This window comes from Taudactylus pleione, unplaced genomic scaffold (assembly GCF_031769625.1).
Source record: "Taudactylus pleione unplaced genomic scaffold, aTauple2 ptg000015l, whole genome shotgun sequence".
Taxonomy (NCBI): Eukaryota; Metazoa; Chordata; class Amphibia; order Anura; family Myobatrachidae; genus Taudactylus; species Taudactylus pleione.
In genome coordinates, this window is record NW_028284417.1 from 31,012,724 (window position 1) to 31,029,964 (window position 17,241).

At 41.9% G+C, this 17,241-nt stretch overlaps 1 protein-coding gene across 1 annotated transcript in view; it reads left to right on the forward strand.

Annotated features, from left to right (window-relative positions):
• The window catches only part of FHL5 (four and a half LIM domains 5), a 111,508-nt gene that overhangs the window by 55,936 nt on the left and 38,331 nt on the right, over positions 1–17,241 (forward strand). The window contains exon 4 of the mRNA XM_088470865.1: positions 11,208–11,379. Within this exon, the coding sequence (XP_088326991.1) occupies positions 11,221–11,379 (159 nt within the window). The 5' untranslated portion in view covers positions 11,208–11,220. The remainder of the gene's footprint in view (positions 1–11,207; positions 11,380–17,241) is intronic.

Consider the following 17,241-nt stretch of genomic DNA (forward strand, 5'->3'; position numbering starts at 1 on the left):
CAGCTCCCAGTGTCCACTATAAAAGGATCCCCAATGCTCACACAAGTTGCCAGTGCAACTAGTTTCTTAGTTTAGCTAAGCAAGCCTTCCCACTGCGCTCCAGCCGCTCCACGTAGCCGCTCAGCTACCAACGTCTACCCACGGCTAACCAGCCGCTCCACATAGCCGCTCAGCTACCAACGTCTACCCACGGCTAACCAGCCGCTCCACGTAGCCTCTCAGCTACCAACATCTACCCACAGCTAACCAGCCACTCCTCGTAGCCACTCAGCTACCAACGTCTACCCACGGCTATCCAGCTGCTCCACATAGCCACTCAGCTACCAACGTCTACCCACGGCTATCCAGCCGCTCCACGTAGCCACTCAGCTACCAACGTCTACCCACGGCTAACCATCCGCTCCACGTAGCCACTCAGCTACCAACGTCTACCCACAGCTATCCAGCCGCTCCACGTAGCCACTCAGCTACCAACGTCTACCCACGGCTACCAGCTGCTCCACGTAGCCACTCAGCTACCAACGTCTACCCTCGGCTATCCAGCCGCTCCACGTAGCCACTCAGCTGCCAACGTCTACCCACGGCTATCCAGCCGCTCCACGTAGCTTCCTAGGTACCACGTTACTGCCGCATTCCTCAAACTCCTGTCAGTTCGCTGCACCCTCTCATGCGGAGAAACTTCATTAAGCCAAGTCTCCTCCAGTGAGCGTCTGCGCCAAGTAATACAGATCCAAGGCCCAGTCCAGGAACACAGCTCCTAAATTCCACGCTTGTGACAGTTTGCACTGGCCAGATGGACTCGGCAAGTGGTCAAGGATCTGGGATAGAAGCCTCACAGGATGTACTATCCCGTCTGGAAAGACAGGAGACCTCTAAGGCTCAGCTGATCCAATTTATCCAAGATATGTCGTCACGCCTGGACAACATTCAGTCCTTACTGGCTCATCCCGCTCCCGCTGGCTCCCAAGCCGCCTCTCCTCCTGTGGTGTCACCTGCTCCTCCGGTTCTACCTCCTGCTCGTCTTCAGCTCTCCCCTCCGAGCAAGTTCGATGGCAACCCCAAATTATGCAGGGTTTTTTTAAACCAATGCGAAATCCAATTTGAGCTACAATCCGCCAACTTTCCGACGGCCAGAACCAGGGTGGCATATATCATCTCTCTACTCTCTGGCCAAGCACTCGATTGGGTCTCGCCCCTTTGGGAGAAGTCGGATCCCCTGCTCTCCAACTACCCCGAATTTGTTGCTACATTTCGCAAAATCTTTGATGAACCCGGAAGAACCACTTCCGCATCAGCTGATATTCTACGCCTCCGTCAGGGCAGCAGGACCGTCGGCCAATACATAGTCCAGTTCCAGACTCTGGCTTCAGAACTCAATTGAAACGAGGATGCCCTCATCGCTGCCTTCTGGAGTGGCCTTTCTGAAAGGCTCAAAGACGACCTAGCTTCCCGTGACCTTCCAACCAGTTTGGATGGGTTAATCTCTCTCTGCAACAAGGTGGATCTCCATCACAGGGAGCGTGCCTTGGAAAGAGGCAGATTTGATCGTGGAAGGCCACGTCCAGTTTCCCGCTTACCCTCTCCTCCTCTGGGCGAAGAACCCATGCAGGTCAACCGCTCTCATTTATCGGTTGAGGAGCGGCAGAAAAGGCAGAGGCAGAACCTCTGTATGTACTGCGGATCTCCTCAACATTTAGTTAAAACTTGTCCCATTCGTCCGGGAAACGCCTCCTCCTAACTTATGAAAGAGAGGTTAAGTTAGGAGTTGCCATTGAATCACAAAGGAAGTCTGATTCCACCATCCAGGCTCATTTAAAGTGTCCTCGAGGTTCCAAAGCTGTATTAGCTCTCCTGGATTCCGGAGCGGCAGAGAACTTTGTCACTACTGAATTTGTCCAGAAGCATCAAATCCCCATGGAAGCATTGCCTCGAGTCATCACTTTAACCGCCATCGATGGTAGTCGCATTTCTAGTGTAACCATCACCCATCGTACAACACCACTTAAACTTACCATTGGGGTGCTCCATTCCGAACAACTATCCTTCCTAGTGATTCCCAAAGCCTCTCATTGTTTAGTCCTCGGATTACCCTGGCTACAGAGACATTCACCTCAAATCGATTGGACCACCATGCAAATAACCTCCTGGGGTTCCAATTGCTTCAAAGGCTGCCTTCAGCGGGTAATACCTATCAGATCTTCCATTGTACGGGATTCTACAGACCTGCCCAAAGCCTACGATGGGTTTCAGGACGTCTTTAGCAAGCAGAGTGCATACCTGTTACCTCCCCATCATGATTGGGACTGTCCCATAGATCTGATTCCCAGGAAGAATCCTCCTAGAGGCCGAACCTACCCTCTATCTCTCCCTGAGACTCAGGCCATGTCAGAGTACATTACGGAAAACTTAAATAAAGGCTTCATTCGACCTTCCACGTCTCCAGCAGGGGCTGGATTTTTCTTCGTAAAAAAGAAAGATGGTGGCTTGCGCCCGTGTATTGACTACCGGGGTCTTAATGAAATAACTATTAAGAATCGCTACCCTCTTCCTCTCATTACAGAGTTATTTGATAGAGTCAAGGGAGCCACAGTTTTTTCCAAACTCGACCTAAGAGGAGCCTATAATTTAATTCGTATCCGTCCAGGCGATGAATGGAAAATGGCCTTCAACACCAGGGATGGGCACTACGAGTATCTTGTTATGCCCTTCGGTCTCGGTAATGCTCCGGCCATCTTCCAGTTTTTCGTCAATGAAATCTTCCGGGACCTCTTGTACAAGTGCGTGGTCGTTTACTTAGACGACATTTTGATTTTTTCTCAAGACCTCCAAACTAATCGAGACCAGGTCAAACAAGTCCTTCTGAGGTTGCGGTCCAATCAACTGTTTTGCAAATTAGAGAAGTGTCTGTTTGAGGTCTCAAGTGTACCATTCCTGGGATACATTATCTCCGGAACAGGGCTTCAAATGGATTTGTCAAAACTACAAGCCATTCTTGATTGGTCTCTTCCTTCTTCCTTAAAATCCATACAAAGATTCCTAGGATTTGCGAACTACTATCGCAAGTTTGTAAAAGATTTCTCGACTCTGGTAGCTCCAATTACAGCCCTCACCCGCAAGGGAGCAGATCCAACTATATGGCCCGTCGAAGCTACCTCTGCATTTCAACTTCTTAAGCAAGCCTTCATCTCCGCTCCCATCTTAAAGCAACCAGACTCCACCCGGCCCTTTATCCTGGAGGTGGACGCATCCTCTGAAGGTGTCGGTGCAGTGCTCTCCCAGCGATTTAAAGATGAAAAACTTCATCCCTGTTATTTCTTTTCCCGGAAGTTTTTGCCTGCAAAAAAGAACTACACCATTGGAGATCAAGAGTTACTCGCCATGAAACTAGCCCTCGAAGAATGGCGATATTTTCTAGAAGGAGCTCATTACCCCATTACCATTTTTACTGACCATAAGAACCTCCTTTATCTTAAATCTGCAAATTGCTTGAACCCTCGTCAAGCCCGGTGGGCAATGTTTTTCTCCAGATTTAACTTCAAAGTCTCCTATCGCCCTGGTTCACAAAACCTCAAAGCCGACGCACTCTCCCGTTCCATGACGAGCGACCCTGATCTACCCATGGAACAGCCCCAACCAATCTTGAATTCAGCTTTCTTCGCCTCTACCCAATTATCTTCTATACCCCCGGTTGGGAAGACTTTCGTCGCTCCGGAACTCCGCAAGAGGTTACTGCATTGGGCTCATGTTCCCGGTTCTCTGGTCACCTGGGTATGGATAAAACCCTAGAATTTATCCAGCGGTCCTATTGGTGGGCTTCGATGAAAAAGGACGTCAGGTCTTATGTGTCTTCATGCATGAAATGTGCCCAACACAAGATACCTCGGCGGGTTAACTCCAACCTCTTGCAATTCCATCTAAGCCATGGACTCACCTATCTATGGATTTCATCTCTGATCTTCCTCCATCTCAGGGCCACAACACAATTTGGGTTATCGTGGATCGTTTTTCTAAAATGGCTCAATTCGTACCACTTACTGAGCTTCCGTCTGCACCCCTACTCGCCCAGAGCTTTATAAAAGAGATCTTCAAGCTCCATGGCCTTCCTCAAGAGATCATCTCCAACAGGGGAGTACAGTTCGTAGCGAAGTTCTGGAGGTCACTCTGCTCAGCCCTTCAGGTAAAACTCAAATTTTCTACCGCTTATCATCCCCAGACCAACGGTCAGACCGAAAGGGTCAATCAAGACCTGGAACAGTTCCTGCGCTCTTTTGTCTCATCCTCCCAAGATGACTGGATTGAACTTCTTCCTTGGGCCGAATTTGCCCACAATAATCATTATCACACGTCCACCAGCTCAACTCCTTTTTTTACAGTTTTTGGTCAACATCCTCGAGTGCCAGATTTCCCTCTTCTTCTCACATTAGATGTGCCTGCGGCCAAAATGTCCCTTCAACGGTTCTCCAACATCTGGGAAAAGGTTCGTTCCTCTCTGACTAAAACGTCAGCCCGGTACAAGAGATTTGCAGACCGCCAAAGACGAGCGGTTCCAAATTTCCAACCTGGGGATATGGTCTGGCTCTCTACCCGAAACCTAAGACTCCGAGTACCCTCAATGAAATTTGCTCCGCAATTCATTGGTCCATTCCCAATCATCAAAGTCTTGAATCCTGTGGCTTACAAGTTAAAGCTTCCTCCAGTTCTTCGCATTCCAAGTTCTTTCCATATTTCTCTTTTAAAACCACTAGTCTTAAACCGATTTCAGAAGGTCCTGCCTAAAGCTTCTAGTGTTCAAACACAGCAGAGGAGAGGAGTTCGAAGTTGACAGAATCTTAGATTCCCGTTGTCGATACAACCGTCTTCAATACCTCATCGACTGGAAGAATTATGGTCCGGAGGAACGAATCTGGATAAATGCCTCCGATGTCCATGCACCCCGTCTGGTCCAAGCGTTCGATATGAAATTTCCTCATAAACGAAGGAAGTGTCCGGTGGCCACTCTTGAAGAAGGGGGTACTGTCACACGCTGGCCTGGAGACCCCAGAATCAGACCCCATCGCTTACCTGTGCGGGCGCTGACCCGCGCTGTCTTCCGGCTCCCGCGCTGTACGCTCCTTCCTCTTCTCCCAAGGCAGTCTCCGCTGTTGTCCTCTGGAGGGTCCCGCTGCTGTGCTGCTCCCACGCCGGCTCCTGCTGACCGCTGGTCCCCGCTGACTACCTCCAGGAAGCGCTGTCCTCCGGTCCATGGGCGCGGCCATCTTGGATTGCCCATGTGACCCCACTACCACCAATGAGGAGCCTTCCCCTTCTCTCTCAGCCTGTCAGCTCCCAGTGTCCACTATAAAAGGATCCCCAATGCTCACACAAGTTGCCAGTGCAACTAGTTTCTTAGTTTAGCTAAGCAAGCCTTCCCACTGTGCTCCAGCCGCTCCACATAGCCGCTCAGCTACCAACGTCTACCCACGGCTAACCAGCTGCTCCACGTAGCCGCTCAGCTACCAACGTCTACCAACGGCTAACCAGCCGCTCCACGTAGCCACTCAGCTACCAACGTCTACCCACGGCTATCCAGCTGCTCCACGTAGCCGCTCAGCTACCAACGTCTATCCACGGCTATCCAGCCACTCCACGTAGCCACTCAGCTACCAACGTCTACCCACGGCTATCCAGCCGCTCCACGTAGCCACTCAGCTACCAACGTCTACCCACGGCTAACCAGCTGCTCCACATAGCCACTCAGCTACCAACGTCTACCCACGGCTATCCAGCCGCTCCACGTAGCCACTCAGCTACCAACGTCTACCCACGGCTACCAGCCGCTCCACGTAGCCACTCAGCTACCAACGTCTACCCTCGGCTATCCAGCCGCTCCACGTAGCCACTCAGCTGCCAACGTCTACCCACAGCTATCCCGCCGCTCCATGTAGCTTCCTATCTACCACGTTACTGCCGCATTCCTCAAACTCCTGTCAGTTCGCTGCACCGTCTCCTGCGGAGAAACTTCATTAAGCCAAGTCTCCTCCAGCGAGCGTCTGCGCCAAGTAATACAGATCCAAGGCCCAGTCCGGGAACACAGCTCCTAAATTCCACGCTTGTGACACAGGGGCGCTATCTATAAGATAGCAGCACTGACGGCAGGGCCATGTACGAACGGTCATAACGCATGCTACAGCCTGGCATTAGCCTATCCCCACAGCAGGGACAGCACTGTCCCTGCTGCGGCGGCTGCCGGCTCCAGGGCTCCACACGGGGATCTCGCGATACTTGCGAGATCCCGCGCATGCTCAGTGGAGCCGGCCGGGAGAGAGACACAGCGCATCAGCACTAGGCTGATGTGCTGCTGTCTCTAGCGGGTAGCGCCGGAGGGGGGAGTTAACGCTCCCCCTCTCCGGCCGATGAGATGTTTATACATCTCATCATTAGTGCATCCTGCTTCGCCTCGGTAAAGAGGCGAAGCGGGAAGCGTTATATCGGCACGTTAAGTGCCACTATAATACATCTACCCCATTGTCTGAAGTTGCATTATCGTTGACAGAGTACCTCTGTCTATGGCAGTCACATGGCCATTGCCTTGATGTGTTTCTTTTACAAAGAGTGGTGAGGAGTATCCCATTAACCATGACAAATTTATTCTATGTTTGATTTGTGGTACTAACCACTGTATGAAATAATTACACACACTGTTGAACACCTACATGAATCATATATACTGATAATAATTATTGCCACTCAAATAAACTGAATTGGTGGCATAGGAGAAGAGAAAATCAATAATTCTGGAAGTGACTCATTTGTCAGCTGTTGCTGTTGCGAGTAAAGTGTAGAATTGCAACTATGTAATTGCTACTCCCGATTACTGTGATAATATAACAATTCACATTTTCCACTAATCCAGGATACTTATCAATACAATGCTATTCTCCTTGAAATAAAGGGTGATAAGCAGGGAACTGATTATCTTGGCATACACTAATTCAGTGGAACAACTTGTCCTAGCGATGAGGGAATATTTATTTTCATGCTCATTTTTAAGTACGTAATAGATATATTTGATGTGTGTGCTGATTAATGTACAGTACATTCTATGTTCATGGTATAGGAAATAAAGTGCATACCAATAGGAACAGTCTAAATAAGAAGACAGAGTGATTTTCTAGGTGATAGCTAATTGACTGATAACACCACAACCAAATTCATTATTAGATGGAATAAGGACAGTGTATGTACAGTAAAACTTTAAAATAATAAACTAAAATCTCTGTTTCATCCAAGTATACATACTCTGGCACAAGCTTTTTATATATAAAATTTTGAAATAAAATAAAAAAAATTAAAAATTAGAATAATATTTCATCACAATCTTGGAACTAACTTGTTTTACTTTGAACTAATAAAAGTTATATTTTATGAATTTATATTGACATGATTTGTGCAACATGTGACTATCTTTTCTTTTTATATTAGATGTGTAACTACTGTATAGTGGGTAGCTCCCCTCCAATCTATAAATAACAAGCTATAAATCATTATTTGTGCAGGGCATATCATAAGACTAGTGCAGTTGTTCTCTCTTATTCAGTTTATAGCACTCAATTCAGTCTGCTTACAGATCTTGAGACTTTTAGCAGACTGCACTTACATCAGGGCCCACATATGCAACTTTGAGCAATTATGGGAAGATTCAAAGCCAAACAGATCTCAATTGGATTTCCACTTATAACTGGATGGGATTTACTATGTGGCAACAGTCATTCGCACATAGGAGAAGTGTTCATTTGTCATGTCTTGGATGTGTTGAGGGAATATCATGCTATAATACATATTTCTATAGGGAGTCCTAGTTCACACATAATTCAATTACATAATTAAGGTGAGGGATATAGCAACATTAGCCTAGTAAAGAATCCAGGTATTCAGAAAAATAGTAAACACACATCGTAAGAGTATTACATGGAATTCACTTGATTTATTCCTATTATTAAAAGGTCCTGAACAATCTGAGAACATAAGAAAATGGAAGCAGTTTGTGAGAGCTAGCACTAGTTTGATAGATGGCAAGTGCCAATGTATTGGGAAAACAATGTTTAGTATTAAGCCTACACCATATGGGAGTAAGAGTAGAGTAATTCCGTATTAGCCTGGCACATAAGCAGGCCTATGATTAAATCATGCATCTTGAACTCTTCATATAAGAGACTAGCCCAGCTGTTTACCTGATTGTGTTATATAAGGAATGTTTTTGTAGTGTCATCCTTTTATAGGTATTTGCTTCAATTAAAAACATATGCACTGTAGATTGTAGTAACTCAATATGGATTACAATGCTGTATCAATCAAATCGGATCACTGCTATTTTAATAATAGGGCACTACTAGTAAATGCTATATGAGACAATGCTGTATCATCTCCTCATCTACCAGTAATTACTTCCTCCAACTCATCTTCAGGAATTTTCCTTTACTTCCCCCAACCTCGGAAACCCCGTCCTTTAAACATGCCTTCATGAATCATCTCTTCTTTGAAGCCAACCCTACCTTCCCCTAACCCTCCAGCTTCTGCATCCTCCAGCTCTGCCCCACCTCCCTTTTTTATTTACCCATGTTTCCTTTAGAATGTAATCTCTCACAAGCAGGTACCTCCCCCCTTTGCAATTTCCATGTTACTATGTAATCTGGGGATTATTAAAGATATATTTGTAAAAATTATGTTCTTGTCTCTATTAGTCCGTGCCCTTACAAAATGTTGTATGTTTCACCTCTATCTACAGCACCAAGGAACCCTTGTGGTGCCATATAAATAAAGGATAGTAATAATATAATCAGCATTGAGCATAGCTGCTGTAGTCAGTTTATGCTAAGTGGTGGTATTTTTAATTTATTTTGGTATACAGCTTTTATAATCATATGAGAAGTTCACTGTTATCATATGTGAGGCAAAGCTGATATTAAACAGTATAAGTCAGCACTGTTGAGTTAAAAACTGTTACTCTCCCAAAGGGCCTTATTTAGTCTTAATTATGCTCTTATAAAATAAATACAACATTACTGAGGAAGTGAGTGACATTAACCTGTCTCGTAATCTGCAAAATATAACTTACAACTATAGTACCATTAGCAGATACATACTTTCAAACTCACTAATACTTTATGATAATGATGAGAGAAAATATTTGCTCTAAGAGCATTATCTAACATCAGAATGTATGAGCTATATGCACTGGATATGCTGTATGGAGTCAGTCAGTATAGTTATCATTTACCTTAATCAGACAAACTTGTAATCATTATATGTCAGAATTATTTAGGTTAATAAACAGAGAAATTAAGAAATCGATGACTTTTACCATGGAAGAGAAAGTATGTTATGTGCTATAATCTGTATAATAATTGTAATGAGTAAGTATTCTAAAGAAAACAAATTTAAAATTTCTGTAGTTCAGCATCTAATACTTTCACCTCAATTATCTACTGTACTTTACTATGGAATAATCACTATTAGTAGAATAAGTGGGTTTGACATATATGCAGACTAGATGGGCCAAGCGGTTCTTATCTGCCATCAAATTCTATATGTCTGCCATTAATTATGATCATACTGTTGACATTAAGCATATTAATACTGATGTTGTGTTGACATTGTTAGAATGTCGACATACTGTTTTATAATGTCTCTGTCCCTCACCCTAATGACAGGGAAATGCAGATGTTATGAAAGCGTCGACATTTCCCATGTCACATTCTGTCAATGTTGACATTTTACAGGTGTTGACATTAATGATGTCAACATTTTATACATGTTGACATAATGTCGACCTGCTGTCGACAGTGTGAATGTGGACATGCTAAACGGTGGCATAGTGACTGCATACTGAATAAGCAGATATCATCTTTACTTTATGTATAGACATAGAAATGTGGAGAAGAGTTTACATTGTGTTGATAAAACATCAAAGCACTTTGGAAAGGTTAGATAGAATTCAGATAATATGGTGATTTCATAACCAGCAATCTACAAATTTAGAGTGGTTATGCAAGATAACTTTCCCGGAGCTGCCTAGGGTGTTTCTCTAAAAGCGGCTGTATAAAAATGGAGTAGGTCACTTTCAAAGATAAACAAAATTGGCATAAAATTTACTAACAGCGCTAGAAGACACATATAAATCAATATAATTTAAACAGTTATTATAAAATATTGATTTTAATCTTACAAAATAGACAGATATTAACATATCAGTGATATTTCACACTATTTTCTACAACAGATATGGCTGCAGGAGTCATGTTTTCGGTCTGTAATAATTATTATTATTAATTTCTTCAGGAACGTTTGGGAAGAGCCCTAGTTTTAGCTAGGCAGTGGGCACTTATTTGACTGCCCTGATTCTCATAGGGAATGCCTCTGCCCTTCCCCATCCCACTTCTACAAGTGCAAGCAATCATGATGGAAACACACAAATCTGCATAGTCGCAAATGTGTGCGGTCCATTTTCGGGACATGCACAGAGTGAATTAATGTAATTTACACTACATAAACTTTCATTCTCCATCAGCCTCATATTATTCAAATCATAAAGCAATTCTAAACATAATTGTGATTTAATATTAATTGTTATTAATCCATAATCAATAATGAACAAGTAGCATCTATATCCTGGGTGAATTTGAATGTAAAATTTGGACCTCTGACTATTAGAAACCTTGTACTTCCAGAGCAACAGTATCATCCCCACAGCACTGACAGTAATTGTGTACATAAAAAAATTATATTTCCTCCTTAATGTATCATTTTAAAGTTATATTGGAGAGTAATTCAGCGAATACTGTGTGGGAAAGGAAATAAAGATAGATGAGCAGAGTATGGCAGAGACATTTAGGAAAATATGAACATAATGAGGTGACAAGAATTTAAAAACATTCCATTTTAATAGTTTTAAAATAAACATTTTCCATTTAACAAAAAACACAAGTCATAATTTCCTGTACACATCACAGATATTATGTGGCACTTTTCTTTCTTCTTCTATGTAAAAGGTCTTTTAAAAAAGTCATAATGTCAAATTGTATTCAGAGATGTTTTTAATAGTGAATTGTTTGTGTCTTTAAATTAATATTGAATTTTTGATATTGATAATTTTATATTATCAAATTTATTCAATTAAAATTTACCTTTCTAACATTTTCTTTTACTGATATTACTTTGTTATATTTCAGCTGCATTGCTGTTATGGATAACACAGCATTTGTCTGCCAGCACTGTAAGGAATCTCTATATGGTAAAAAATATACAGTTAAAGATGACAATCCTTACTGCGTCAAATGCTTTGAAAGCCTTTTTGCAAATATATGTGAAGAATGTAAATATCCTATTGAATGTGATTCTAAGGTAAACACTGACACTATTTACATATATCTAAGTAAGATGTGGCTCTTCTTAAAGAAAATCTCATTGGATTTTTCCAATCCTCTGTAATATTTGTTGACCTTTCCCATGTTTTTAATTTATTTTACATCCTTAGTGAATATGTTAAGTTAGTACTGTTTATTTAAAATATAGGAGATTACAAATTAGCTGGTTTTATTACTATATTATTTTATTTCAAAATACTCACAATCTCGGATTATGAGAGTATTGTTTAATGGTTCAATTCAAGAAAGATTTAGATTATTTACTAGCAAACATGTACTGTATTTGTTATTGCCTTTTTTGCATGTTTATTTTCTTATGCTGCTTGCTTTTATTTAATGTACTGAACAGATCTAAAAAATACTTTTATTTCAACTGTAATTTGACTATGGCAAAATTGTAAACTATAATTTGCATACTGAACAGTTTATAAAAATATAACATATGAAGTATAAATAAATCATGATAAAGAAAAAATAAATAAAAATTCAGTATCAAAAGTAGAGATGTTCGTGGACCCCCGTGTTTTGTTTTGGATTTATCTTCATGTTTTGGTTTTGGCTTTACAAAATCACCCTCAAGTGTTTTGGTTTTGGATTCGGATTAAAATCGATAAACAATTAAAAATCAATAAGAATCAATAAAAACAACTAAAATGTTAGAATCCAATACCCGAGTTCGGGTTTTTAAATCCGAGATCCGAACCAGCAACAGATCCGAGTCGTGACACAAAAGTGAATCCGAACCATGTTCCGGTTCTACTTGGAAACCTTAAATTCAGGTGTGTGTTGAATTTCATAAATCTTGACTCGCACATCTCTAATCAAAATGTATGAATATGCAGTTTCATTATCCCATGAATACCTTCTGTATTTGTCATACAATGTATAATAAGCCTACAATACTCAAAAGATGTTGTAACATTAATTAGATTGTAAAATTAACAAAAATCCTGTGAAAAAATTATTGCAACAAATGACTTAAAGAACACATACAGAACATATAGATTGTACAGTGGAAAGAATTTGTAACATTCCATGTAAGGCTGAAGCACCTTTAATAAAGATTAAAGATCAGATGTGATTTCTTAACTTTTTGGGTAAACGCTCTATGTCTGAAATTAGTCTATAGCTGGTGCCATTCAAACATTAAAATTTCTATGCAAAAATGTGCTTAAGAAAAATAAATATTGTCAATTGGTGCTCAGGAGAAAAATGTACTTATCTACTCTCCTGGAATGTTCAAGAGACTCATCCCATCCATTTCATCATCAGGTGTTGGTCACGAATCTCATGCCCTGCCCTCTGACCTTACCATTTAGACTGCTCCACTGGAACGTCCCAGAGGAGAGATCCATAAAGTACTGTAGACGAGTATACAGGGTTAAACATTCATTCATTGCTGTGTCTAAAACCTCCAACAGATTATACCAGTGATTACCGCTCACCTGGCTGCTCACCTTGTAGGCCTGACCAATTACCTATTACCACTCCCTATATATTTCCAGGTCTAGAAAAGTCTCATTGTCTGAACAACTGTGTTCCTTCCTGAGGATCGTTCTGGGCTCAGTGTCTCCTGTGTTTCCAGAGCTTTCTCCTGTGGATACTCTCCTTGATGAAACTTAACCATTACCTACTGTACTTGTACCATCGCTATTTTGCCTCTCAGCACTGCGGCTTCCATGCCACATACAGATAACCATACTGTTTACCATTGCAGTTGAATAGCATCTCAGCACCATGGCATCCACGCTGCACACAGACTTCTTGCTGTTGTCTGCATTCCATCTACCGCTGTGTATCATATCTCTGTGCAGCGGCTTCCACACCGCACACAGACTGATCATTGTTGTCTGCATTCCATCTACCACTGTGTATCATTTCTCGGCACTGCGGTTTCCACGCCACACACAGACTGATCATCGTCTGCATTCCATCTACCGCTGTGTACCATCTATCAGTGCTGTGGCTCCCACGCTGCACACAGACTACTTCCAACTCCAGCTCCAGTCCTGCGGTACTTACCACCTGCTGTTGCCACACATCTTATCACCTGCGTGCATTCCACTCTGTGTTGTGTGGGCATCATCTGGACTGTGTTGAAAGTATCACTACACTCTGTGGCTATAATGGGTTGCTGCATAATCTAGGTTGACAATTTTGGTTATCTTGTACTGTGTGCTCTTGTCTTAGGTGACAGTCAGCATTGGGGTTCCAGGTCTGGAGGGCATGATCAGGTCACAATCTTTTAGCTTCGAGGTGTTCAGTACTGTGTGTGCCTGAAGTGTCTCTCTATCCTGAGTTCCCTTTCTGGCTTGTTTCCCAGGTCCAGACTGTCAGTACTATATTGTTTTGAGATCAGGTTCTGCTTAAACATCGGAACATAGAAACATATTGACGGCAGATAAGAACCACTTGGCCCATCTGGTCTTCCCCATTTTTAAACATATTGTTACCTCAACCCTTATTGATCCTTACTTCTTCTGAAGGATATCTTTATGTCTATCCCATGCATGTTTAAATTGCTCTACTGTCTTAGCCTCTACCACCTCTGATGTGAGGCTATTCCACTTGTCCACTACCCTTTCTGTGAAGTAATTTTTCCTCAAATTTCCCCTGAACCTACCACCCTCCAGTTTCAGAACATATCCTCTTGTTCTAATACTTCTCTTTCTTTGAAGAATGTCTCCTTCCTTTACCTTGTTAAAACCCTTTATATATTTGAATGTTTCTGTCATGTCCCCCCTTTCCCTTCTCTGCTCCAAACTATACATATTAAAATCTTTTAGTCTTTCCTGGTACATTTTGTGGTGTAGACCTTGTACAATTTTAGTTGCCCTTCTTTGTACAGTCTCTAATGTATTAATATCCTTCTGGAGATATGGCCTCCACAACTGAACACAGTATTCGAGATGAGGACATACCAAAGACCTATACAGTGGTATTTTCACTTCTTTCTTTCTGCTACTGATTCCTTTCCCTATGCAACCAAGCATCTGACTTGCCTTCCTCATTGCTTTATTACAATGTTTGCTTGCCTTTAAGTCACCTGAAATAAAGACTCCTAGATCCCTTTCCTCTTCAGCAGTTTTCCAATATAGTGCCATTAATACTATATTTAGCCTTTGGATTTATGAGACCCAAGTGCATGATCTTGCATTTTTTGGCATTACACTGTAGTTGCCACATTCTTGACCATTCCTCTAGTCTATGGTACCTAGATCATCAATCATTCGTTTTACCCCTCCTGGTGTGTCTACCCTGTTGCATATCTTTGTGTCATCTGCAAAAAGGCATATTTTCCCTTCAATACCATTTGCAATGTTACAAATAAAGATATTAAAAAGCACTGGTCCAAGTACAGATCCCTGAGGTACTCCACTGGTAACATTTCCCTCTTGAGACTGCACGCCATTAACTACAACTCTCTGTTTCCTATCCTGCAGCCATGATCTTATTCATTCAACTATCATTGTATCCAATCCCATGCTTTCCAGTTTATTTAACAGTCTGTGATATCAAAAGCCTTACTAAAGTCTAGATAAGCTATATCTATGACCCCCCTTTATCTATTTCCTTAGTCACCCTGTTAAAAAAGTAAATACGATTTGTTTGACATGATCTCCCAGTAAATCCATGCTGTTTGGGGTCTTGCAAATTGCTGGATTTGAGATAATCTATGACTCTTTCTTTTTTTTCAATTTCTCTACTACTGATGTAAGGGTCACTGGTTGGTAGTTGCTTGCCTCTTCCTTGCTTCCACTTTTGTTCAGTGGGACAACTTTTGTTCTTTTCCAGTCCTCTGGAATTACTCCAGTAGCTAGTGACTGGTTGAATAATTCTGTTAATGGTGTTACCAGCACCCCTTTAAGCTCTTTTAGTATCCTTGGATATATCCCATCTGGCCCCATTGATTTATCCACTTTCAGTTTTGAGAGTTCTGTTAGGATCTTCCCCTCTGTAAATGTGCTTGTTCCTACCTCATTTTTCTGATTACACCTGCATCTTAACTGTGGCCCCTTGCCCTCTCTTTCAGTAGTGAACACTGAACAAAATTAATAATTAAGATGATCAGCTATTACATTGTCTACCTCAACAAGACTTCCTCTTTCTGTCTTTAGTCTTTTTATTCCACCTTTTTTTTTTCTCCTTTTGCTTATATACTACAAAAAAGTTTTTCCCCCTTTACCCTCTGACTGTGCCATTTTCTCCTCAGCATTTGCCTTTGCTCATCTGATTACTTTCTTAGCCTCCTTCTGTTTTACAAGATACACCTCTTTGTCCTCATTATTTTGTGTCTGCTTGTATTTCCTAAAGGCCATCTTTTTTGCTTTCACAATACTTGCTACCTCTTTCCCAAACCACACTGGCTTCCTTTTCCTTGTGGTTTTCCTAACTCTTTTGATATAAAGGTCTGTTGCCTTTAATATTGCACTTTTTAAATGTTCCCACCTCTCCTGCACTCCTTTCAAGTTCCTCCACTTTCCCAAAGATTTGCCTACACATCTTCCCATCCCGACAAAATCAGCCTTCCTAAAATCTAACACCTTTGATTTTGTATTGGATGAGTCAGTATCTGTCTTTATTCTGAACCATACTGCTTGATGATCACTGGATCCCAGGTTTTCACCCTCTTTTATATCAGATATTCTGTCTCCATTTATAAGTATTAAGTCTAATATTGCGTCTTTCTGAGTGGGCTCCCTTACCAATTGCTGGAGGGAGGCTCGCTGCAATGAATTCAGGATGTCCCTACTTCCAGTGGAACTTGCCACAGACACCTCCCAGTTTATATCGGGTAGATTAAAATCTCCCATGATTAAAATCTCTCCTTTTAATGCCATTTTAGTGATGTCCTGCAATAGTTAATTGTCCAGTTCCTCTTCCTGACATGGTGGTCTGTAGATCACCCCAATACGAAGAATCACTTTCTCCCCTGTTTCTATAGTCACCAAAAGGGACTCATTTTTTTTCTTCAATACTATGTATTAACCTAGTATTTATGCTTTCCTTGACATACATTTCTACTCCTCCTCTTATTATTATCATTCTGTCCTTCCTAAATTAAGTATATCCTGGTATAGCTATCTCCCAGTCATGATTTTCATTGCACCATGACTCTGTAATAGCCACAATATCCAGATCATCCCTTGTCATTATTGCAATTAGGTTGGGGATTTTATTTCCTAAGCTCCTAGCATTTGCGCACATTGCTCTTAGAGTTTTATTTGTTTGCTTATTTCTACTGTTCCTAGGTACGTTCATCTCTCTGCCTATGTGTATTTGGTTTTGTTCTGAATTATCTTCAGTTGCTGTGGGTATGCTTCCTGTTCCATTTGCCAGCAGAAATAATACCTCTTGGTTGGGGGAGCAGATTTATTTTTTATTGTTTGGTTCACTGTCCCCCTCTTCTAGTTTAAATAGTTCTTGGTGAAACTTTCAAACTGTTCACTCAGTATTTTAGTAACTTTTGAAGATGGGTGCAGGCCATCATATTTGTATAAGCTTCTATCTTGCCAGATGGCGTGGCTATGGACTGTCATTCCAAATCCCTCCTCATAACACCACTTCTGTAGCCAAACATTGAAGATTCTGATGCAATGATTTCTATCTCTCCCCTCTGTGTACTGGCAATACTTCTGAAAATGTTACAGTGGTTGCCACCTGCTTTAGAGCAGTCCCTAACTTCCTGAATTCATCTTTTACTGCCATGACTTCAGCATTGGCCAGGTCATTTCTCCCTAGATGGACAATGACATCCACCTCTCCATCTTTTCTTGCTGCCTTCATAATTCTCAGCATGCGCTCTTTATCCCTTGGAGCTGTGGCTCCAGGTAAACAG